The following is a 27,820-nucleotide window of genomic DNA, read 5'->3' as shown; positions in this document are numbered from 1 at the left end:
TTGAGGAGAAAATTTGTAACTCGTTCCCCCTCGTCATTCCAATGTAATTTGGTGGTACACAAGTGGTAGATTTCATCGAATCCAAACGGATTTCCTCGTGACGTTTTCAAACATGATATGAATTATAAACATAAATTAAGATACATGATGATTCAGTGATGCTTGTTTTGAGCCCGCCATCGGTTAAGATGTTTATTCTAACCACAGGATACCCTTATATATTCACTTGAAAGCAGGTGATACAATATAATTTAAATCATTAAAAAAAAAGTAAACAAAACTGAAAATATAATTGTCAAATATGCAAAATTACTTCAGATATTCCGTTGTTAATTTATCAAATAGCAACGCCATTACATACAACATTCTAGTATGATATTAACGCCATAACTTCGTTAAGAACAAAAAATTGTATCGATGAATAAAAAACTAACAGGCTGGAATAAAAATTAAAAAAAAAAGAACATTTACTGCGGTATCGACACACTATATCGAAGTGAAACTTCGTAATTCCATTTGACGATTATTATTTATTGACATAATATAATGGTATTTATAAGGTTTTGCTATAAAATCAAACTCAAACTAGAATGAATAAGGCTCGATGAGAGCAACGTTATACATTTGCTTTCAATGCCTTCATTATTATTATTTTCGGAAATTTTGTTTTTCTCAGCCTTTAAGCTGGTGTAAACTAGATTCACGGATATAAATCAAGTGAATGCAGTATGTGGTGTGTGTTATTTATGTATGTAATATTTATGTGTAGTAATTATGTTGTGTCAGTCTCTTCTAATTGCATGAACTTTCTTACTATTCTACATGTGTTCAAGATAGCAGCCTTCTGTATTGGGATATAAAGGGACTCATTTAGATCTAATAATTTTAGACTATGGAGGAGATGGTTTGGGACGACACCAGTTGTGGAGATAACTATAGGGATGATGTACACTTTTTCTTGTTTCCAGATTCTTGTAACTTCTTCCTTGAGCTCATTATATTTATTTATTTTTTCAGCGATAGTTTTCTGTAGATTGTGCGTATTGGGTACTGCTATGTCTATAAGGTAAGTGACTTTATTTATTTTGTCTTGTAGAGTTATATCTGGTCTGTTATAGTGAATGGTCTTATCGGTAAGAATGCCTCGATCGTAATACATTTTGTGTGTGGCATTTTCTAAGATTGTTTGTGGTGTGTATTTGTAATATGGCGTTTTTGTGTTTTGTATAAGTTTGTGTTTGAGTGCTAGTTTTTGATGAACGATATTGCTTACTTGGTTATGTCTATGAGTGTAGTCTGTCTGTGTAAGGGTTATGCACGCTCCTGTTATGTGTTGTATAGTCTCTGGTTGGATATGACATTTACGGCATTTATCATTTGTGATAGAGGGATCTTTGATAATATATTTTCTGTAGTTTTTCGTGTTAATGATTTGGTCTTGGATTGCTATAATGAAACCTTCGGTTTCTGGGAAAAGGTTTCCTATTTTGAGCCATTTGTTTGATGCTATTGTATTAATGTGGGGCTGTTCTAAGTCATGTGGGTGGCGTCCGTGTGTGTACCTTCTTTTTCCAGTTTTCTAGTTTTTGCTTTTGAGGATCATCAATACAGTCATTCATATGATATCCTTGCTCATTTAAATTTAATGGGGTGTAGTTAATGTCATTTACAACTATTGCTTTATGTATATCACTAGTGCGAGATTTTAAATGAAAGAATGTTTTTAGTGTATTAATTTGTTTTTGCCAGAGATTATAAATATCTATCAATCCCCTTCCTCCATTTTGTCTTTTGAGTGTTAGGCGCTCTATTGCAGATTTAGGGTGGAGATTATTGTGTTTTGTTAGAATTGTGCGTGTATTTCGTTCTATTTGTTCTATGTCAGTTTTAGTCCATTTTATAATTCCAAATGAGTATGTCAGTATAGGTATAGCATATGTATTAATGGCTTTTATAAGATTTTTCCCAGAGAGTTGAGTTTTACATATAACGTTTATTCGTCTTTTATATTCTATTGTAAGTGTATGTTTGATTGATGTATGATCGAGTCCTTTAAGTTGATTATAGCCTAAGTATTTATATAAATCTGTTGGTTCCATAGCTGTTATTGTATCAGAAGAAGTTATTGCGTAGTTACCCGGTTTTATTTTGCCTTTTATTATATGTATTGTTTTGCACTTATCTAATCCAAATTGCATGTTGATATCGGTGCTAAACTCTTTTGTTACTTCTATTAGTTTTTTCATGTCTTTATCGCTCTTTGCATATAATTTTATGTCGTCCATATAAATCAGATGTGATATAATGGTTTCCTCTATACTTTTAAGAGGATATCCTACTCGACAACGGTGTAATAGATGCGATAAGGGGTTAAGGGCGAGGCAGAACCATAGGGGACTCAAGGAATCACCTTGATAGATCCCTTTCTTAATCTGTATCTGTCGTGTAACGATAGTATTTTGGCCATAGTTAAGGTGTAGTGTTGTTTTCCAGTATGACATTATTTTACGCAAGAAGTCTATTATTTTTGGGTTTATCTTATATATTTCTAATATTTGAATTAACCAAGAGTGTGGAATACTATCAAAAGCTTTCTGATAATCTATATAAGTGCAATGGAGATTTCTATTTTTTGTGGCAGCATGTTTGTGAATTGTGGAATCAATAACTAATTGTTCCTTGCATCCCATATGGGCCCGCCTGCACCCCTTTTGTTCTTCTGCTATTATATTGTGTTGTTCTATGTGTGTGTTAATTTTGTTTGTAATGGCTGATGTTAAGATTTTGTATATTGTAGGTAGGCATGTGATTGGTCTGTATTGGGAAGGTTGTGGTGAGTGTTTGGTTTTTGGTAACATGTAAGTTATTCCTATTGTCATGAATTCGGGTATTTTCTGTTGTCCTAATACGACATGTGTTAGATTTTTCGCTATGCATTTATGTAATGATGTTAATTTTTTATACCAGAAGTTGTGTATCTTGTCAATGCCTGGTGATTTCCAGTTGTGTAATTTTGCTGTTATGTTTTTTATATCTGTTTCGGTTACCTCTACAAATTCCATCTCTTTTATTATACTAAATTCTATTTTTTCGTCATTTATCCATAATGCTTTTGAATTATGGCTTACCTGTTCTTCCCATATACCAGACCAAAATACTTCTAGATCTTGTTTAGTAGGTACGTCTGTGTTCCTGTCAGTTACTGTGTTAGTGGGAGTATGTGGTTTTTGTAAATTTCTATAGAAGAGTTTTTCATTCGTTGTAAAGATGGCGTTATCATTTCTTCGCTGTTGTGCTTTTTTGTATCTTCGGAGTCTATTAACTTTAAGAGCGAGTTTTTGTTTTAACGTGTCCAAATATTCTTCTGGCTTTCTATTATTTTTGTCATGTTTAGTGTGTATAATACAATTTTGGAATATTTCTTCTACTCTTTTTACTACTTTATTTGATCTATTATTATTGCAAATATACTGAGTTAGTCTACCGCAGTCCGCTCTGAGTTTTTCGATATCTTTTTCGAGTCTTTGTTGCCACGGTGGTTTATTAGTTTGCTTAGTTTTTGTGCGTTGCATATTTTCTATTTGTTTAGGATTTACTTCTTCTGTTATTACTAATGCTGTACAGTATATGAGGGTATGTATGTCTATTAGCTGTGTATCTTCTGAAATAAATCTATTTAATATGTTTTGGTTAAATATTTGAATTAAATTGTAGATTTGTGGGCTATATTTTATTTTACGAAGTCGAGGACGTATTAGTGGATCCGTTCCTGAGTATTGCAATAAAGTTGTACTAAATTTATCATATATTTCTTGTATGTACGTTTCAGTAATCGGATTTTGTGCGTTTAAAGTATTAACTTCGTTTTCTAATATTATCGTTACAGATTCAGTTTGTGTTGACATATCTGATGTGTGTGTGTTTTGTGTGTTTGGTATTGTAAAAGATTCTGTTTGAGAGTGAAATTCTGAATGAGACGGATTTCGGGGTAATGGTGTAGTAACGTCGTGTTGTTGTAGCTGTATACGTGCTTCTTCTTTTAATCGGTTCAATTCGTCTTCGGTTAGTAGTTTGTTTTTTACTATAGTTCTTCTCTGATCGGAAATTCGCTGTTCTGTAACCGTAATCCCTGGGTATTCTTGTGTAAAAAGTTCATGCATCTTCTGTCTATATGTGGTCATGTCAGTCTCTAAATTGGTAATATAGTAATATGTTCGCATGATAAATGAGTTTACCTCTTTGCTCCATCTCATGCGAACTCTCGGTTTTCCAGCCTTGGTGGACGCGGGCAAAAAGGCATTCGCCTCCCGCGCAACATTCAAAGCTGGTAAGTGTGATTCTGTATTTAAGCTAATAGTGGAAGGTGATGACTGGACGGAGGGTGTGTATGATGAAGTGCTAGGACTATTATAAGGCTCTATTGGGCTACTTATTCTGTCTGTCAGTCTGTTAGTTTCATCATCGGTAGCGGCTGTAGCATTAACGCCGTGAGCCCGCCTGTTCAACTCACGACGACCGGCTGTAGTGTGGAATTTATCGGGAGAAGCCCGCCTGCTCAACTCCTCACCGCTGACGGTCCGCATGCTGTCACACCCAGCGCCAGCTCCAGGTGTGCCCCGGCGATCGCCCCCGGGTAGCGGCCCTATACGTTTCTTCTTACTACGCGTCTCCATACTAAATGGGTTACCATTGCCACGTTTGCCACGCCAGTAATTTAATTATCGTGTGTCCGCCCCCCACGTGATTAGATGGTCAATCAGGACGTGTGGTTGGGTTTCGGGGGGCTTATTATTATTATTATTATTATTATTATTTGTATATATAATAACATTGGTGTGCCTGCCTCGTTGGTCTATTTACTAGTTATAATGATCCCGAGGTCCTGTGTTCAAACCCCAGGTCAGTCCGATCGAAATGTATTAGTTATAGTATAGCCCAGTGGTTAAAACGCATGCATCTAAACCGATGATTGCGAGTTCAATCCTGAGCACCACTGAATTTTCACGTGATTAATTTCAGTTTATACTTCATTTCGTGCTCGGCGGTAAAGGTTATTTTTCAACCTTCACCGCCGAGCCATAGTCGAGTGGGATATTTTCAGACTGTTACTACCTAGCACTACTACTACTAGACTCCCGTGCCTCGGAAAGCACGCAGCAGCTTGTTGGTAGAATATTTGATAAGTGGGCGGCTTCTAACCAGGGCCACCCCTGGTCACACACTATTTGGAAATATTTGAGTAAGTTTGATTTCCGCCACGTGTTCAACACACGTGCACGGAGTTCAACACGCGTGATATCGTTTCAATTTTCAATTCTAGTTTTTTATGTTATAAGATATTTGCTTCTGTTATTCAAGCCCCAAATGCTTAACAGTGTACCGATCGGCTAGTGATGTGAGAGAAACAAGCTTAATCCGATATACACTTTATTATTTTATTAACTTTTAGCCCAAGCTTCAAACTCAATTAAAAATAATAATAGTATTAATCTTATATATTAATAGCGTAAGCCGAATTTTGTCCCTGTGATTAAGGGACGATAGCTGCACATAAAAGAGCAATTATGGTCTCATTTTGAGGAGCTCCAGCCGTAGATGTGCAGAAAATTAATTGGATTCTTGATTGCAATTTACTAAATTGTTACGATTTAACAAAATATCATTTTAGGGAGCAGAAAAAACTTGCAGAGTAGAGAGCGGCGCTATAAAAAAAAAAAAAAAACAAAAATATGCGAACAGATGTCGCCACAATTAAATTAAATCAAAACAAAACCTGTCATAGTTACCGAAATTCCTTGAAATCTGTTGAATATACGCGAAGTTTCGCAGGCGACCCACTAGTGATACCTTGATTGTTGTTTAAAATATTAAGCACCTCATCCTATTCCACCCTCATAGCTAGTTTATTTTTCTTAATAGGACCAAATAAGATTCATACCCAAACAAAAAACGAGCCTAACCGTAGTCGTATATGATCTGTAACAGCCGACATATCAAATTGATAATAAGCAAAATTATCGGCCAAATCTAACACCGTGCGCGCTCATTGGTCAAATCAATGTCATATGTTCCCCCCTCCCCATCCCCGGCTTCCTGTTACACACTTCCGTCCCTTTTCGCGAAATTAATTTCACATTTTGACAGCGACGGGAAAGATGTTAAACATACAAACAAAATCCAAATAGAAGTGTCTTATTATTAATGGTGAAATTCTGAGGTAACAATAAATCGTATTATGGAACTCTTTCTTTTTCTTTTAAAGTCGGTTAATAAGATGACAGATAAGAGCTATTTCTTTACAAGCATTTTGCAAGCATATTGTTATGAGGGAATGGAATCTAGATTAATTATTATAAAATAATTTCAATGCATGATATTTTGCACACGATTTTGGTGCTGGTGATAATAATAATAATATCGAAGATGCAGAAAGCGGTGCTGTTAGGTTCGTCCACCGTCTGGTATCCATGTCGTTCGTAATCTCATGTCCGCTACAAACATTTATTCTTGTATGTAAACTTAACTATGTAAGTATATGTGATTACGTATTTAATTAAATTGATGGAAATATTATTATTGTGTTTATATATTTTATAAGTGACGTGAGTTTTATCATACATATACGTATACATATACATATATCTACTCACATGTACAATAAAAATAAATACATACGTACAACGTGACATTACGTTAATTTAATAATAGAGTACTAATAATAGCTGTTTTTTAATTTATTAGTATAGAATACTCTTATAGTCACAAATTAAATTGTCCACATTTTTGTTCCTTTTGTAAGATTATAATATAATTACGTCCTAAGGTTCATCAAAGTACCTTCCTGTAAATAATTAAAAGCAATCTTAGAATATAATACTTTAATTACGCTACCTTCGATAGTATCTTCGTTTTCCGTTTCGACCATTTTCAAATTCATTTTCACTTTTTAAAACATTCAACTCTGCATAATATTTAAAGGTAATTCATATCAACTTAAGTTTTAATTAAAACTAAATGTTTTATATTTATTCCGCGAAGTTTTGGAGGGAAAACGCGTCCAGCGACACAACCTCTCCTTTCCCGGCTCAGTTGTCTACTAACTTTAATAGAGCTGTGGAAATGGTCGCAAGAAATAGGAGCGGGAAAATGAAGGCCACGAATAATTGGACGGACTATTTTTTTTTTATATCCTCACCTTTTCACGGCACAAGTGCCTTCTAATATTCATCCTTATTTTTATGCAAAATTAAAACTGATCCGTTATGAAGTGCCAAGCATTATGTATAAAAAATTTAAATGGAGGTATAACTAATATTTTATCTGACCATTAATTAATTTTATATGTATAATAAGTCTCCGGAGGCTTAAATATCATTCATATGATAACTATTATCGAAATTAAAAACTACCGTCAGCTCTTTGTTAATTAATGAAATGGATCGGCGTGCAATATAATTAGTATGCGTATGCTTTTAGTTAAACATTGAGTAAAATATATTATTTATTTCCTCCAATGAAAAATGAAGATGATATAAGTAAAAGAAAGTGTTAGCACCGTCCAGCTATTCCACAGTCAGACAGAGTAAGCCACACTTTCCGTAAGGAGAGAATTTGAAGCATACTCCAACCGTTTGCACATACGGGTTGGTAGATACCCATGTAGTAACATGTTGGTTACCTTACGTTTCGAGATGAATTATAAAAACAAATGAAGCACACGAAAACTGTGTGGTACTGGCCCGATTTGAACTCACAATCTTTGAACTATGTGTTTGATCGATTTAAGTAATTTTCACAATCCACCTTAGCCCTCGTAAAATATATTCTGATTAGGTTAACATTCAGTTTTGTTTTTATAAAATTAATTGCGTCAAAAGCATTGAAGAATAATGCAAGTGTCAAAGGTACGGTAAAACATTCCATAGAATGTGAATACGAACCAAGTCGTTTTTTCTCGTCTGATTCTGGCTCAATCATTTTTCAAACGAGAATACAAATTATTAATGCTTGTTTGTAGAATAAGTCGGTGGTGCCTATCTAGACTGACTTAAATAATATTTACCGTGAGTAACTTCATGAACTTATTAAAATATAATAAGAATTAAAATTAATCTCTCTTGCGCATCAACTTAACCTCATGTTACAAGGTTATGAAATTCATCTTGCTCTCTCAGAGGACTTGCCTCGACCTTGAATCTTCTGCAAAGGCGCTTGTTATAGTAATAATATTATCAATGTCAGCGGGATATTATTTTGCAAGTCTTTTAGCGTGGAGTTAATGCTTGTTGACTTCCAGGCAGGAGACATATATAATTGTATTTAACTAACATGACTGTATTTTTAGATGTTGAAAAAGAGTAACCAGTGAGTTTCTTGCAGGTTCCTCTCGGTAGAATCTACATTCCGAACCGGGGGTAGCTATACTTTAAATGACGATTCAAAAGAGCTTGTTTTAAAAGCCTACTTGAATAAAGTATATTTTGATTTTGTTTTTTTTTTTTACAAAAAGAAAATATTTTAGGCTCATAGGATAATATTGTATGGTGTGGAGCGGAAGAAAAATTAACAATCCCTTATTTGTGATATAAACCTTGGGAACTGAGATACCCGTAGTAGATTCCTTGTGCATTTTATTACACTGACTCACTCAGCCTTCAAATCGAAACACATAAATCCTAAGCAGAACTGTTTGGAGGTGAGCTTGGTTTCATAGCAAAAGTAAAAAAAATAATTAAATCATGAATAGCAGACAGTGGACAATAGTCCTAAAAATACGACGATGTCCAAGATTGTCTACTAAGTCAAATGCGAAACAATAAGTGTTCGCTTGCTCTACAATACATATAAGATCATCTTTGCTTAGCCTATACATAGTTCCAGCAGCTTCCAAGGTGCACTAGCAGCGGAATCCAACAAAACCATGTCGTTTATCTTACTGACTTTGTTTAAATAGCGTCCATCAACTGAGTAGTGAGCATTCGACACCGATGTTACTAAGCTCTACAATAAGCTGATTTATTTAGAAAAGCAAACTTTTTTCATCGCATTTTTTAAAACTTTCTCATGAGGAATCACATCGTACAAATATCCGAATGATTTTTGATTTTTTTTTTATTTTTAAAAAAAGGGCTTTTTCGCATATGCGAACATGCCGCCCTGGTTTCTTAGGAGAATACAAAAAATAATATATATCCGAATGATTTGATAACTGCATTTATTATATTAGACCGTCCCGTGAATATCATGCAAATGTCGTACATGTCAGCTAGATCAAAAGCCTTCGAGAGAAGTTCATTTGTAGATGACTTTACCACTCTAACAAATTGTAAAAAAAAAACACTAGCATTCCTTTCCAGACATACTTGGTATTCAGTATGGCTCGTACCTACTTTTAGCGTTTTATCCATTAAAATAAAACATCAGAAACGCACGTAACATTAAAGTTAAGGAACAGAAGTAAATACAAAATCGAATAGCATAACGACGCCAATTTTTGTTGACACTTTAATAAACTATTTTTTAATTACTACGCAGTTTCTGAATTAACATTCGCTTTTGATTGGAGGAAATAAATAACATTCATTGAATAAATAAATTATGAATTCATATAAAAATGTATACGTGATTCTAAGCCGCTCGAGGCAATTTATTTACCGATGTATTTTTTATCAATTGGGATATCACGTACAGCGCTAAACATCCAGTGAAATGAAGAAATAGCTACAATTTGAATGTGTTCAAGTTTTCGAAAACAATAAATTTATAATATGTTTGATGAGCATTGTTTGTTCAGTTTTTACACATAGAATGCAATATGTGATACTTCAATAACGCAGCGAACTGCACAGGGGACATTATTGTGTTCAAATGTGTACGTAAATACAGGTGCACTTCCTTGTCCCTTGCGATAATTCATTCGGACGTCAAACTGACCTGACCTAAGAGAGCTGAAGTGCATCCAGCAGCTTTCTATCCGAACTTCTTGACAGAAAAAGCCAATAATTTTATTTGTTCGACCCGCAAAACCTTGACACCAACAAGGCGGATGTAGTAGAGCCCAATTTAATACATCTAATCATACTATGAGTTACTTGATTGAAACTGGTCACCTATGGCCATTAATATTGGTACTGTTATAAAATTGAACCATTTTTTACAATTGGGCACAAAACACGTTTTAGCTTATTGATTTAACCATGATAATTAAATCCCTTGTTTCTAACGTGTTAGGTGTGAGTATTACCTACCTACCGACCTACAGTATCAGTATTTAAAATTATCAGTATTCTTTTCCATTCCATTTTTTAGTTCCAAAAAGCAACCCTTAGGCTAATAGCCTAATTTTGGACGCTCTTATCGCCTAAACCCGTGACATGAGATCTGGTCCGGTTTACTTCTCGCCCAGAGAATTGGAAAATTGATGCAACCAGAAAATTCTGGTAACATTTTATGATTGCATTTCTTTTAAATACGATTATAATATTCTTAGATATACATTTTTTTGTCCCATTCGATATGTTTAGTTTTTCCTTTTTTTATATACTCAATCCTTCAATCCTTGTAAGCGTTCGCGTATACATTATATTCTTCTGTGCTATATGGATTATAATAACTGAACCCCCACCCCCTCCGTCCGTCTGTTATATACTGTATAGGTACAACGTTTAGATTTTTAAAAAAAATCTAAAAGAAAATTTTGTTATTTTTCCGTCTAGGACAGTTGAAATACTCGGCTATAATATGCACTTCCCGACGTGATTCAAGATAACTCTTTTTATTGATGAAATCGGCATTAAAATCTGTTGCGTAGCTTAAAAGATCTAAGGGTCGTCCGGAAGCGACTTCGTTTTATACTACGTAGAGGTAACTAGTGTGTATGTTCGTGTTTGTTGTATATTACGTAGTCCAAAAAGAAAAGAAAAATATATGTAAATTTTACTTCTTTGCTGTTTCAAAATAAGACGAGTCGTCGTATACTTTGTCATATTTTTAAAATCGACTCAAATACTTAATATGCGCAATCATCTCCTTAATCTGATTTAAATGATATTAATTAATATCCCAAAACCAAAATAATATATTTAATTCTTATTAAGAAATATTTTTTAAGCTTCAAACACTATGGGATTTAAGTATTTAATTTGCTAAAAGTGAAAACCTTATTAGCATGGATAACTTTTTTAACGAACTTATTGAATCTTTATTGAGTGCGTATCTAACATTTAATCATTTACAAATTTTAATATTAAGCTTAAGGCATATTTCTTATAACTAAACGAATCGTCGAATATTATTACATCAATTACACGTCGGTAGAAGGAAGATAATCATTCTGTATATGCTAATAATATAGTTTTTTTTTTTTATATTGAAAATATAGCAAGAGGAAGAACTTGGAAGATATATGGTCTTGTGCGTGTCACAAGAACCAGTAGAACGGTAAATCTTTGTCACAGCTTGATTAATGCAGTAACACGTGGAACAGGTTTTACATTCATCATCTGACTAATGAGGTTTGTAGTTATGTTTTATTTAATTATATAAAGATCTCTAACAGATACACACACACTAATACTAATATAACTCACTTTATATAAAAGACAAGTAGGCACGTTTTTCACGGCGAACTGATCAGATCCACCCAAATCCACCCAGAAAGGTTTATATAAACAATACCATAACCTATTAGCATATTAATTATAGATAATATTCCATTTGTTTTATGAGAATATCAAAAACTGCCTTCACAATGAAAGCAAATGCATTCACATAGACAAAAACATCTCGTATTCAAATAATTCAACTATTAATTCTAAACATAAATTAGAATAATATTTTTTTTGTTGTAACATTGTAACATTTTAAAACTTATACATTGTACAAATAAAGTTCGCCAATACGACCAAATTAACATTTTTTACACGAGGAAAGGACTTTTCGCTTCCCAGTCGATACTCATTTAATGGTTTCAGCTGTTATTAAATAGAATCAAAGTACTTTTATATTGAGCCACCTTCGCCTCGCTTTACTCGCTTTATAAAAAGACTATGGTCATGATGATGTATTCCTGACAGATCTAGACCACCGTCACTAATCTCTACTCTCTACTACGCAGGATACATTCTAGTGCACAAATGTGTGCGCAAACATGTGCACTCTCTATTTCCTAACTGATCTCGTAATGACTGATGAATCTAACACGAACAGAAGTAGTTCAGGTGCAAGGAAGGCTTGATGTACTTTTCGAGGCAATACACACTTCCAGCTTCTAGAGTCCAGGCTGCAATAAAACCTACTACTTCAATGTAAAAAAATTATAACTATACAATCTTGTCTGTTAACGATGTTTCTTAGGACTTTTTTAAAACATTTTTTTTAAGATGTGATTTGAATCAGTGACGCTTTCCAGGTTTCGGGTGTTGTAATGTAACCACTGGACCATATTGACTCATCTATGCAGATCGCGCGGCTATCAAATTTTAATTTCTCGAATCACCGAATTCAAATTACGAAATGTATTACTTACTCATTTCATTCGCTGCATACTTTTTTTTAATTTACTTTATACGAGTTGTTTCCGCCCGCGGTTTTACACGCATGAAAAAGACGTGCATGAACATTTGAATGATGATCAGTTGAGCAGTTGAGATATAAAAGCCAAACAAACAAACAAAGAAACGAACTTACACATTCATAATGTTATTTGGGATTATATAAAAGGCAACGCAAAATTTCGTAAAAAAATATCCCTAATTAACAGCAACAGACAATACCTAACAAACTTCAAGTCCTCAGCCGTATTATCCGACGGGGCTGAAGGGGACAAAATTGCAGATAAAGCGAGGTTAATACCATCGACTTAAGTGGGATTACGCGGATTTGATGAACGACCTTTATACTCCAGCCATTTGGCCCGTTTTAAGCGTAATGATAGTGCATTTTAAAGCGGGACTTACATTAGAGCGTATTACACAGTAACTAACATAATCGCTGATGATTTGATTGGTACTAAATATTTAAATAGTTGCGAATTAGAAAATCAAACGCAACGGTGTGATACGAGCTCTGCCTCATCATTTCCGCTAAACTTGTTACTAGTTGTAAACGTGCTTCAATTACACACTAACTTATATACAGTAAACATTTTATATATTTATTAACTTTATTGTACACTCTACTTTTACTTGCTGGTAAGGCTTTGGGTAAGCCTGTGTCCCCAAGGTACATAAAATCTTAGTTACCAAGGTTGGTGGCGTATTGATGATGTAAGGAATAGCTTATATTACTGAAGGAGACAATGTCCATTGTCATGGGTGACCATATACCACCAAGTGGCCCAATCAACCATCCAACCAACGGTATCTTTAAAAAAAAAAACACAAATAATCATTGCACTTTTTTAAAACACCACATGCCATACATCTTGGAGGTAGGACTTTGTGCAAGCCAGTTTGGGAAGATACCACCCACTCATCAGATATTCAACCGCTAAACAACAATACTCAATATTGATGTGTTCCGGTTGGAAGGGTGAGTGAGCCAGTGTAACTACAGGCACAAGGGACATAATCTTACCATCAAATGGCCCATATGCTCGTCCGCCAACCTATACCATAAAAATAACACGCCATTGATTGGCATATGCATCCTCTTCTCATGATAATAAGGTATGGAGTGTCCACCACGCAGCTCCAAAGTTTAAGTTGGATACACGGATTCCTCGCGAATACGAAATGAATTTTAAATACAAATTAAACACTTGAAAGATTTATCTTGCGACCTTATATTCATCACTTATTATGTTCATCATTGAAAATTTACAATGAGATTTTATATGACAACGTTAGAACAAACATAAAAAATATTATACCTTTAAGAAAAAAAATTAGTTGTCATAGACAAAACTTTATCATAAACGCATTACTACAAAAACCGGTATACAAAAAAGAACCTTCCGGTATAACTAAGTTATCCCAAACATTGCGAGAGATAATCCAATCGCCGTTGTCAAAGGCACACTGTGATCAAGTATTCGTTCACGTTAAAGCAAAACAAACTTTCGGATTCATGACATAAAATATCTATATAATGTATATATTTTCCATTTATTCTGTTAACACGTGTTACATACCAAACGATATATAATCTTCGATCATAGTGTCAGCTAAGAAAAGGCTCATTGACATTTGACAGAAATTGCTTTAGGCAATCTATCTTTCTTGCTCATCACTATACAGAAACTTAGTAACAATCTTACGCAAGTAGCTTTTCCAAGATACTTTAATTAAATTAGGACATTTTTTGGAATGAAGTTCTTTTGCGCGGCTTACTGTAATAGGGCAGAAATCGTCACGTAAGGAAAATGAGCTACGGCCCCTTCTGACGATCCCTCCCTCTATCTCTTTCTATCGTATGCGGATCGTATTATACGAAATTATTTTTGTCAATCTAACTTTAATAAAAAATATATCTTAGTTGTTGATTTATTTTTATTACTTAATCCATTACATATAGCAAAATCAACTTGGTTATTATCAAGTCTCCCGCGACACTTTTCGTATATTTTTTTAATCATTTAAATATTTCATGCTCAAACTTCAAACTCATTTATGGCCCATTTGTGTATCTAACAATAAATCAAACTTCAAAAGACGTCAAAACTGTCTATCATTTATAGTAAATAGTTCATAATACATAGGTAAGTCATCGCCGGTTTCCGTATCATTACCTAAATGTGACTATTTATTTACGTAGCAATATTTTGTAAAGAAGTAGCAAAACACGATCGTGAAATGTCATAAAATGATCGAAATTATACACGAGTACCATTGTAGGTCGATTTTAAATATTTGAATGAGTTCCGAAATGAGTTAATACAGACTACAATAAAATTGTTCGGCCAAAATTGTTTAGTGATAGTCTTCAAAATACGAAGGAAACCATATAATAGGGCTTCCTAATAAAATAACATTGTTTTTTTGTTAAATGCTAACTATTGGCCATGACAACGTACGGACAATATTAATGGTGTCACCAAAATATAAATATGTCGGAAAAGTCATTAATACCGGGATGTAAATTGACAGTGAAACGCATGCATTTAATTGGACCGTTTCGGCAAACTCTGGATAGACGTTCGTGCAAATTGATAAAAGACAGAAAAGTCGTCATGTAATTTATTACACCCATTACATAAGATGCTAAAATTATCGGCCTATCTATTTATACCAATTATCAAGGAGATCGACTGAACAGTATAGAAGTACGTATGCTTTAGCGCCATTTAATTGCGAGCTGTCGCTCGTTTAAAAAAACGTTTTCCATGGAAAAAATACAAATATGCCAACCATCAAGGTCAAACAGTTTTGAACTATATTTATCTCAAACAGAATTATTCCATCTTCAGTTTTTAATGTAGGATTATTTAATATTAGCTGTTTATAATAAAGATAATGAATTCATATGAATATAATTTATACCTCATAGCATTCAGGAATAATGAAGGTTTCTACTTAGAAAACTTTTCTAAAATTGGATAATTAGTTCACTATACTTATAAACCTCTATATACTATTAGAATAGATTCTAAAGTGGATGGGACGCCCGATTATGCGATTGGATGCCGAAATAGTGGAGTTTCTTCTCGGTAGAATTTAATTCAATATTATTACATGGCAAATGAAAAGTGCTTTTATGAGACGACTTGATTAAATAATATATTGACTTTGACTTTAACGGATGCATTTTATTTGCTTTTTGCAGTACATTGAGCAATGATCTATTTCTTTCGACATATTTTTTAAATATTACAACATTTAACTATTAACTATTACAGAATACTTTGTTTGTTTGTTAAATTCTATTTTTTTTTAAAGATTTTACGGCTAAGCATCAGCTCTAGCATGTAGTCAGAAAATAAATGAGGTGAATTCCCATTTAAAATATATCCATATAAAATTGAGGTCAGTTTAGATTGACCCTTGCACTAAATGCCAAGCTGGCGGAGCCGTAACATACCATAGAAATTAACCCCAATTAATATTATAAATGTTTTTGTCGGTGTGTAATTCTTTCACGCAATAACGGAGCGACCAGTCGACGTGATTTTTTAAGTCATAACATATAAACCGCATAGTAATTTAGTCATACATGAAACATCAAACAAATAATGCCTTTTGATTAAAAAAAAACTCACACAATTTATTTGCAGTATTATCTGAATCTAGAGGTTTTACATTAGCAACACTGGTAGTGGACCTCTGACCCCGAAACTAATATAAATTATAATATCAGAGTCAGCGATTAGTGAATTTTACTGGCGGTAAGATTATTTATTGATTCTTAGAAATGTAACCGAGATGGCCCTTAATTGGATGCTTAATTCGACTTTATAATAATTCACCTCGTGATCGGCGGTGATCGGCGAGTAAACCTACACGTGTTTAATTTAAATTAAATTCTGCCACTTACCAACAAACCGCATTAGAGCAGCGTAATAGAATTAATTCCAAACCATATCCTTAAAGGGAGAGAAAGACTTAGCCCGGCAGTGGGTTATTTACAGACAGGAAAATTAAAACGCATGCAACATGAAGGAGAAGTGATTATTTCACAGCGTCATTTATATCTGGTCACTTAGGCGTCGCGCCTTGTTAAATTATCAGCGTATAAACTAATATAATCTAATTAGTATTTTTTTACCGTATTTATTCTTACACTAGTCATCTCACACACACTAAGATATGTCGTCGTCTAAAGCACCTCGATATTTTGGCGCAGAAGCGCCTTCGTGATTGAATAAATTCATATACTTTTTTTGTCATTAAATCGAAATAGACGCCAACGCATTTTATCGATTTTAAACGAGGTCTTTAAAGACTATTTCATGAACATTAAAAAAATATGATACACACATGGTATGACTTATAAATATCTTCCAGTTTTCCATCATACATACTATATATCAAAATAGAAAGTAGCTCTGTCTGTTGAGAACATTGATGGTGATTTGTGGCGTGGAGAATTGGAATGAATTCTGGCGCCTGGATCATGAGTTTTATGTGCTTTCCAAGGTACAGGAATCTAAACACTGCTGACTTTAAAATTTCGGTCTGTTATTGCTTGACAGACAGCCTCGATAACTTTATATTAGGCCAAACCGCGTTCGAAGCCACGACCTAAGACTTTACAGCCTTATAATCCAGCTACTGAAATATATAAGTAAGGAATACAAGAATACCCAAAAAAAATTGACACGGATAGAGTAGCGGGGAACAGCTAGTTATATAAAATTTGGCAAGTCGTCAATATTTGACGCGGTAATGTAGTATCCTAATTAGACACGTGTTATTTCCTATAAAATTAACCACGTTACTCATTAAACTGCTGGTCGTATTTTAGCTAAACACAATTCCGTCTCTTTGTCTAAATACATCTTAGACATTTAAACTCTAAAGAAAAGGAAAACTAGTCAAAATAATCTTTGTTTAATTAGGATTTTATGAAGCTTAAAGCTACCATCGGTTAGGCATGTAGACTTTACTAGGAAAATATTTTATTTGTAATCTAATAAGTATCGTAAATCATCTTTAATAAATGAAACTTTTAAATTTAAATACACACACACACACACACACACTTGAGTCATCACGGCTTGGATTAATTTAAAGTAAGAAGTTATTATAGCACCTTTCAAAATTGTATTTATAATGGGAACTATGACCCACAGTTAACTCTAGTTCAGAAGGCAGGACTGCACTAGTGTAATATTTAACAAATGGTTTTCAATAAAGTATTATTATTATTTTAATGAAGATTTATTAAGAAAATATTCAGTCATTTATTATTTTATTATAAAATAAATAACGAATTACGCACTTATTTCCAATGTCCTGCGTATATAATTAATTTTATATATAATATCTAATTAAGTCTGAAAAATGGCTGCAGTTTTATACGATCAAATGCCCCGGGAGGGATATTGACTTCGCGGTGGCGAACTTGTTGTTTTATAAGTTTTCTTGACATAAAATCTTATTAGCTTTCAATGAATAAAAAGATAAAATTTAAATGACATGCCTGGAAAATTATTTATTATATAGTTAGTGTTGATAGTGTCTTCTTAAAAAGCAACTTGTACGATTCAAACAACATTTGGGAGACAATGATAGCCAGGTCACTAATAAATTGAAAGAGATTATCTTAACTAATATTATATATATATATGCGAAAACAACTCTGTCTGTCTCATTCGCGGCCAAACTGCTGATCGAATTTGATGAAATTCGGTATTAAGTGAGCTTGTACTTCAAGGAAGGACAAGCTCCTTTTTTCCCTATCAAATCTAACCTAACGACTAACCCCTAAAACTCGAGTTACGCTGCGACAACAAATTAATTATTAATAAGTATAAATCTGCATTGTTAAAAGGTACTTTTTAAACTCAAATTTGAGTATATGTTTAGTCAACAACATTTGTAAATTACGTTTATCTGTTTTATTTAAAACTAGTGACCCACTCCGGCTTCGCACAAGTGCAATGCTGACACTAAATATACTACAGAATGTCTTACAACGTTCACAGTTCACAGTCTGTCGTTAGACCTGATTTTAAAATCTGTAATAACTTCGAAAATATTCATTTAAATTCCTTGCTGCAAAGGGCCATATTGATCTATATTAAATGTACACTGTATTTTAGGTACTTAACCTCTAAAATTATCAGTGTTTCTCTACGATATTGTGCATGTATTATACATATAAACCTTCCTCTTGAATAAATCTATTTATTAAAAAAACACATCAAAATCTAATCATACGAAGGGACAGACAGCGGTAAGCGACTTTGTTTTATACTACGTAATGAAGAATGTACATATGTGTATGTTGACATGTCAAAATATACAGGCATTATTTTTTATGTCTGCCTGACTGATTTCGACGACGTGTGCTTATCTCAATTTTTTTTTACTCTGATCCCAATGTAAGTAGCAAAAGCACTTGTGTTATGGAAAATCAGAAGTAACGACGGTACCACAAACACCCAGACCCAAGACAACATAGAAAACTATTGAACTTTTTCTACATCGACTCGACCGGGAATCGAACCCGGGGCCTCGGAGTACACACTACTCGACCACGGAGGTCGTCAAAGTTGAGACCAGTTTACTGCGCAGAACGCAGGCTCAATTCCATCCCTCTCGTAATCCGATGAAAAAGAAATCCGACACGACTGACATACTCGTATATAATATTGGTGTTCACATATACTTTAAAATATTTTACTTTATGTGAATCTTATTCATAAAATATGTTTTGTATTTATAATTTGATTACAGTTTGTATGGAACTTCAATTTGGTTGGTTGGTTATTTTTGAAATTAGAAATTTTGATTGGTTTGTTTCCTTTTTAAAATTTCGCAATTTAAAAGGATTGGGGTCAAAATCTACCAAAAAACTCAATTATCATCATCATGGTACATGACTCGTAGGATCAAGTACACCAAACAGCAATAATTATTGCTCCTATATTTCGACTTGAAGACTAACTGAGCCCACATAATTACAGGCATATGGGAAGGAACATCTTTGTTTCATAATATTTACCTATGTGATATTTCTGATGTGTTTCAATTATTTAAGCTATCGGGTTATGATTATCCTTAACACAGCTTATTGAATTAGCGTAGCTGGGATAGCCAGTACTTACCTGATCTATTTCGTTTGGTTTTCTATGATATTATACACTGAGATCTTTATTGCCGTAGATTAACCATGTGATTCTTCATAAATATATTATTATTATTATTATATAGTACATTCTTCAAATGGCTGACGAGTGGGTGTACCCTAGTCATCCTTTAGATATAACATTATATAAACATAAACAGAACTAAAGTTCACTGCCAGATTCATAAATAAACTTATATATCACGGTAATAATTACATTTCATATTTATTTTAATACACCATCATAGATTGTGGGTTTGTTTTATTGCATCCGGGTTTTGAAGTCAGTTCAAAGTATTTCCAACTTTGATTGAATTCGATAATATTTTATTCATTAGATGGAATATTTTATTTCGAAGATCAATGTTTTATTAGCTCCGACTTTAATTGGGTTTTTGGTTTTACCTTTTTTAAATGACGTCACTTTAAAATTCTAAATTCAAAGTAAATGAAAAATATTTTAATAGTTGTAATTATGTATATTTCATAACTCAGAGGAAGTAACGTATTCGTATATTCAAAATAATAGGTAACTGAATTCAGATTACCATTTAAAATAAAGACTGAAAATAATGAACGTATTTATTGCTATTATGAGCTCTGTATTTCAATAACGCGAAAGAAATAATTACACCTATTGAATTTCAATTCGCATACTCTTAATATTCATTTTTATATTCTATAACAGAAGCAAAATACATTTTATTAATAGGTGGTTATAATTATAATCAAAAAGATCTTTAGTATAAAAAATCGTACGTGCGTAATTTTGTTTTATTTTTTATTTCACCAGTATAAAAGGAAATGATCTAAAAATTATTTTTATGCATGCATTTGTAATTCTTTTGTTTTACATTTATAAAAAATATCTTACATTTGAAACTGCGTCATGATCCGTGGGTGTCGTTAGAACCGAATAAAAGGTGTTATCTGTTAAGCGCATAATGATTTTATATGGTGTTGGAAAATCAACTCTTAAACAAACAAGTCTTAGACACACAATTTAATGTTGGATAATGCTTCTATAGACAAAGTTTTTTTTTATAGTTGTAATGGAATAGGCGTTTATCTTCTATCTCACCTGATGGAAATTGTAGATGAAGACGAAGGTGATACACGCCCATCCAAAAGAAACCTGTTCAGTCTACTCTTAAAGTCTCCAGAGTTCAATATCTTAACTTATAGTAAAAGTAAATTTACGGAATGTCACTAAATGGAGAAGAAAAGATTTACAGCTTATCTGACAACACTGCTCCTACGCAAGTTAGATCGAAATGTGTCAGGACTGTATCACCCGTATCATGCAGATTTGGACGATGTTCGGATGTTGTATATCTAGTCGGCTATAGTAATTTAACAGTTAGACAGTTCACAAGATAGTACCAAAGTGATTATGACGTCCATAGACGTACACTGTCCCAGAAACTGTTAATAATGCATTACCAAGTTATTTCCTCCTAACTTAACCACCATAATCCTTAACAAGTCATCAATATCAAATCAAAGTTATCAAAACAAGTTATTAAACAGCAAGTGAGTGTTTGAGAACTTTATACTGTCAGAGAAATAGATGTCACGTTTAACGTTTAATTAATGCTTTGCCTTATAATGAGAAATACGGAACGCAAATTAACTCCTGAACTTCTCTGGTTGGCGCAACTAACTCGATTACTAAGTTACTTCTATGAAATATTAAATTTAAAACGTTAATGTTTGAATAACATTAACGTATATCTGATCTGAAGTGCCGATGGCGGGTGGAGTAAGATCGACATAACGAGTGTCAAAAGTCATCAAGCATAATATCTTCAAGAACCAAGATTTTTTTGTTATTTAATTTACAACATCCACGGGTTTTTTTTAATTTTACTTTTATAAATTTTAGCGTTATTTTATATTTTTACTGAACATCAGCAGATCTTCACTGGACTATGAGCTTGTCGTCTTCTTGGAAGACGTGGCCCACACTGACTTTTTTTTTCTTAATAATCCGTAATAAATAATATATAATATATAAAAATACTGTATATATGTAGTTTTTTTTTTTTAATTTTTTTTTTTGATCCTAGTTACTGCAATCCAGCGTGCCCTGCTCCGTGCTCGATCAAAGAGAGTACAGCCTCGGCGATTCTGATGTCGCATTTAAGTATAGATGTCTTGAGGCATATATATATATATTTATATATATATATATATATATATATATATATATATATATATATATATATATATATATATATATATATATATGCACATTATATATATATATTTATTTATATACATATATATTTCTCTAGGATGGTGTTTTCTGAACAACTTCAAGAACTAAGATAGTTTGATATACTTCTATTTATTTTCCAACCTTCACTTAATACCAGTACCACAAGACAAATAGAAATTTAAATACAGAAGGGAGATACAAATTATTTATTTTTCATTGATGAGATAATAAATAGTATCTCCACTAATAAAGAAAACATCAAATGATTAGACTACGACTGTACGAGTATGTTTTAACAATTTATAACAAAAGTAACCCGAACTAGAATACATATTATTGTATGCTAATTAATCCGTAGGTACTAATTATTCCAACGCTTGACCCCCACATTCATTAACTATGCTAAAATAGGCAAAGTAAATTTTTACTTTTTAAAATATTCCTTAAACTCAAACCTTTACAATACGAAAACAATAAAACTAACAAAACACAGCTGTGCAGAAATGTACTTTAAGTACAGTTCAGATAAAAAATCGATTACAAAATATATATATATTAAATGGAACATATATCATAACTACACATTATTTAGCCGGGATTGCTTAAGAAGAGTCATCTGGTGGTAAGCGGTCATCACCGCCCATACACATTGGCACTGTAAGAAATTGTAACTATTCCTTACACCGCCAATATTCCACCAACCTTGGAAACTAAGATATTATGTGCCTGTAATTACAGTTGCTCACTCACCATTCAAACTGGAATACAACAATATTAAGTATTTCAGTTTGGTGGTAGAATAGGTAGTACCAAACCAGATAGGCTTACACAAAGCCCTACCACCAAGTAAAGTACTATATTTGTTTATAATGTGATGAGGTTATAAACGCGCTCATTTTTTTTTCATTCTGATTACTACGTTTAGACAGAATTGCTTTAGCAAAGTTGTAAAATAATATAGTTGTAAAATAGGAAAGGCCAGCTTTCTTATTTTACAAGGTTTTAATTAATTTGTCAACGTTTATCGAACGACGCTTACGAATTATTTACAAGTAAGATATTTTTATTTTCGAAATGAAAATGAAAATCTTTTGTCAATCAATAAGCAAGTTTAATACTCATTGTTATTATTATTATTATTAAATAAAGTAATGTTAACGAAAATCAAAAATAATATTTAGAATTTTGCACGTCACTGTACATGAATAAAAGTTATATGATTTATCTTCACGAATATATTTTGGCTCGCCGCTTTGAGGATAAAAAAAAATAAACATATCATTTAGCTCAGCTTGAATGCCACCTGGAAATTATAAATCTTAGTCGTGCCTTGGATATTTATCGTATTGACTTATTTGAAGAGTTTTCTTTAAAATACCTGTAAATATAGGGTAAGAATTCACTTAATATCTCACTCGTGAAATGTTGACAACCAACTTACGGTGGCGTCAAACCAGGCAGGCACTACTGAAATTTCATGTGCTTAATTTGAGTTTATAATTCATCTCGTGCTCGGCGGTGAAGGAAAATATCGTGAGGAAACCTGCATGTGTCTAATTTCAACGAAATTCTGCCACATGTGTATTCCGCCAACCCGCATTGGAGCAGCGTGGTGGAATATGCTCCAAACCTTCTCCTCAAAGGGAGAGGAGGCCTTTATCCCAGCAGTGGGACATTTACGGGCTGCTAATGCTAAAAAAAAAATCTTACGGTGACACGCCATTTCATACGAACTTGCACGTCACGTGTATCCTATACAATTTGTTATTATTAAAGTCAATATTACATTATACAATTTGATATTTCACGTTCGTGTTCTGCGATGAGTTTCGAGTTTCTTCTTACAGAATATCTCTATTGGTGGCGGAGTTTTTTTTAAAAACACCAGTCAGTTTTAGCCTAAAACTTTGTGAAGAGTCTAATCGTTCAAATTCAGTTTATTTTAATAACGGAAAACGTATAACAAAAGTGTGATTAAAAAAAATTGTACTTATTATTATTATTATAATAATACTTTTTTTAATTATATATTTAATTTTATTTAAAGTTTTCAAATTGGAATTATAATTTTTATTTGATTATAAAATGATTAAAACACGGTCGTGTCCTATAAAATAAATTAACTTAATATAAATTTGAATAAAATAATTTAACTTAATCTTACAACAATCTAATTAAATATTTGTTAATGTTTCACAAAATACAGTTACAGTTTTTCATTGTTGTAGTCATCTCTTCTGGCATAGGCCTCCTCCAAACTTAACCATAAATATGTGTTCCTCTTTAATGTCACTCACTCTTCCTACGCCTGCACCTCTTTGATTTACATCGCCGATCACTCATCATAAACAATTTTTCAGTTAAAATCGCCTCTCATTTGCCATCATAGAAATCCATGACATTTCATCTTTAAATTAATTTAATGATTTATTACAACGCAGTGAGTTCACGAAACTTTTTTATTAATAATAAATCCGATTCAACAAGTGAATGTAATCTCTACAATTCATTCATTCATTAAATAGGTGAAATATGAAGTAATTTTCATAACAAACAAAATAGGTCATGCGACAACGGAGTCGAATGGGGTCATCACTATCGTTATGACGATGCAAATGTATTAAACAACTCACTCAATGCGTGAAACAGTGACGTCTTCAATGAACAACACTAATTCCACGCTTTAATCAGGACAAAATCCATTAGTACCCTTACCGGAATTCGAATAATTTATATAAACGTATGTACATATTCACCACAATTGACAGTCTGATTGACAGTCTTTAAAATTATCACGATATTTTGCGACAAAACCGAGTACGAACATTGGATTTCTAGACATTACGTTAAATTATATATTCTACTGCCAAGTAGTTATGTTCTGGTTTGAAGAGAGAGTGAGCCAACTTCCCCAAGGTTGGAAGCGCGTTGTGTAAGGAATGGTTAAAATTTCTCTCGGTGCCCATGTAGGTATATGGGCAGTTTTGGCTCAACAGGTAACCTATAGAAATACATTACATTACGTAAATGCTCCTTTGGTTGAATGTATTATTTAGTTCCTTACTCAATTATTTGATAGCCAAAGGCAAAACTGATCACGTCAATCACAAAATTTAGGGTAAAAGTGACCTATAAGGGTAGTTTTATTCATCAAGACCTCAGTAATATTGCCATCTGATAGCTGACATTCAAAAATATTTTACAGGATTGCTAATCACATTTTCTAGCACCAAACATCAATTTAGTATTATTTTCTGTTTTGAAGTAAGTAAGCCCAGTGTTAGTGGGCTAAGCACAACTGATAGTATTTCTTACAGTGACTTATGTCTAAGGGCGATGGTGACCACTGACGATTATGTATTTGCAAGTCTGACTATATATTTAAAATATAGTCGCATGGGACAACTATCCATCAGCATTGAAGAAATCGTAGAAGTAGTATGTAAACATGTATTCCGAGGCACAGAAGTGTTAAACTAAAAAAATCCTAGCTCCATGTAGCTGCTGAATTTCTAGACGGAAAAATAAACAGATTCTTATCTAGCACCACATGTATCACTAGCAACTCCACCCTTATACTGGCCATTAAATCAACGAGGCGATTAGTATTGATTCCAAACAGTCTATCAAGGTTATAAAAATAAAACTAATTTCACTTCTGTCACGTGCTATGACGTTTCTCTGAATCCCAATTTTAAAGCATAAATCATTAAGTTTTCATCTTATTCATAGTGTTAATGATAACGATCAAAATGATCCAGACGAGGTTTACAATCTCTGTAGCCCGTTACATAGCAACAGTAACCCCTATTACGCGGCAATTGACTGCATCTTAACATTCATACTCAAGGCACAGATCGCGTCGTCAAACAATTTCACGGCTGCTTAACAAGGAAACTACCGAACGGGAGACATTCACGATTGCTTCAATTGCATCGACTGCTCTTATTTAAATTACATAATTTAGTTTATTGTTGTATTGATTTTATAAATTTTGTACAAATATATTATTTAAAGTATATTTTAGAGTTGGAAAGTTTTTAAGTCTTTATGGTCTAATTTTAGAAACTGATAGAATTCGAAAAAAAGCGTTTTTTCATAATTTGAATAGGAGCGTATAAAACTAAGTAGCAAGGTAATAAAACAAAGGAAATTTTCTTGGTGGCAGGGCTCTGGGTAAGCTGGTACCCACTCATCAGATATTCTACCGACAAACAGCGGTATCGTTATCGTTCCGGTTAGAACTATTAGTGAGACACTGTAACTACAGGCACAAGGGAGATAACATATTCGTTCTCAAGGTTGATAGCGCATTGGCGACTGAAGGAATGGTTAATATTTCTTAGAGGACCATTGTCTATAGGTTATGGTAACTTTTACGTATACCATAAAGAAACAGAGCAGTAATTATTAGTTTCTATTATAATCCAAAGATTAACTAGGAATTAATTATAATGGATCCAATTTTAGAAGGATAACTTCAATTCATTATTCGATTCGGAGTTATTGCTGTCTAAAACATTCTTCAACAATTCGACCTTGAAATAATTATAAAAGATCTCATCGACCAAGGACAACGTATATTAATTTTAATAAGCCTTTGTTTTTTTTCAGCATAGAAATCATGTATGAATTTTTTCTTAGATATTAAAATTTGTTTATCTTGTTCAAGCGTGCACGTTTCTGTTACGCATTAGAGCCAATAATCGCAATTGGACCTTACGAATGACAATTTAAGCCGATCTAAATCATTTTAAACATCACTTAATAACCTGATTAATGTGGAGTACAATATTTATGAGATGACGGCGGTAACGTGTGTCATACTGGTACTCTCGATAATAACGCCAAGACGGAAAATTAATATATCAAATATGAATATGGTCGAAATTATTTAACTAATAACTTATAAGAATAGATAAATTATTTATGATTTATTGACATATTATTTAATTATAAATAGCTTATTTGTAATGTCACCTTTGGTCAACGGTCAAGTAGGAGGCTGTAAATGTCTCTACTGAGCTAAGACCTTCTCATGAGGACAAGGAAACTTATTAAAAAACACTGTTCTAATCTTAGTGTAGTCATGTTTAATAAGTGTTGAAGAGTCTTCAGTTGCAGCTATCGAACCATCTCGTACTGTCAGTCACAATACTGCCAATTTTTCTGAAAGTACCATTCTTACCGATGACTTTATTTACTTAACTATTATTTACTCTTATCTATCGTAAAACATAAACTGTATTCTGAGCTGCAATGTGCGTCAGTCAGAGTATGATTGATACGAGCGATACCCATGATATCTGACGGGTCACGCTAGAGGAGGTCGTTCGCTGGACCCCGAACGAGGAGTGCGCTTGGTCGCTTTGCAAATAATGGGGTAATAAAAATAGGGTTCTTCAAATAATCGCACCCTAATGATAAAGCCCTTAATTAACGGCGAACTGGATACCATGGTCCTAGGAACTGCCGTTACCATACGCTAAGAGGGGGATGAGCGAAGAATCAAATAGACGAGCACTATAGCATATTAGACTCGATTAGGTCATTGCCGGAAGGTGGAGATTTAGGAGCTTTGACGCACCTTGGGAGTGGCCTTTGTCTAGCAATGCATAACGACATAATGAGTGGCTGACTATGAGTAAAGGTCACCCTTAGCAATTTACCAGGATATCCATATAATGTATATTTATTTGAGAAGCCAACGTGATACAAAGTTTCTGATCCTATATATTATACATACATCCAAGTCTTAAAAATATTACAATATACCTACATCACCCTTACTGGTTTATCGTGTAATAACAAAAAAGAAAAAGACAGACTACTGCGCCTACTAAAGAGGAGAAATCAATTACAAAAAAAAAC

General features: G+C 33.2%; 1 protein-coding gene across 3 annotated transcripts in view; it reads right to left on the bottom strand.

Moving 5' to 3' along the window:
- Window positions 1-27,820, bottom strand: part of LOC125069151 (adenylate cyclase type 2-like) — a 201,729-nt gene that overhangs the window by 154,935 nt on the left and 18,974 nt on the right. Inside the window, exon 1 of one of the 3 annotated variants that reach the window (XM_047678544.1) lies at window positions 6,892-6,937. The exons of the other annotated variants lie outside the window; for them this stretch is intronic. Within the exon in view, the coding sequence (XP_047534500.1) occupies window positions 6,892-6,937 (46 nt within the window). Of the gene's footprint in view, window positions 1-6,891; window positions 6,938-27,820 lie in introns of those variants that run through there. 3 annotated transcript variants of the gene reach the window in all.

Source organism: Vanessa atalanta, chromosome 15 (assembly GCF_905147765.1).
Source record: "Vanessa atalanta chromosome 15, ilVanAtal1.2, whole genome shotgun sequence".
Lineage (NCBI taxonomy): Eukaryota > Metazoa > Arthropoda > Insecta > Lepidoptera > Nymphalidae > Vanessa > Vanessa atalanta.
Note: the sequence above shows the minus strand (reverse complement) of the source record. Positions and strands in the feature narration are given on the sequence as shown.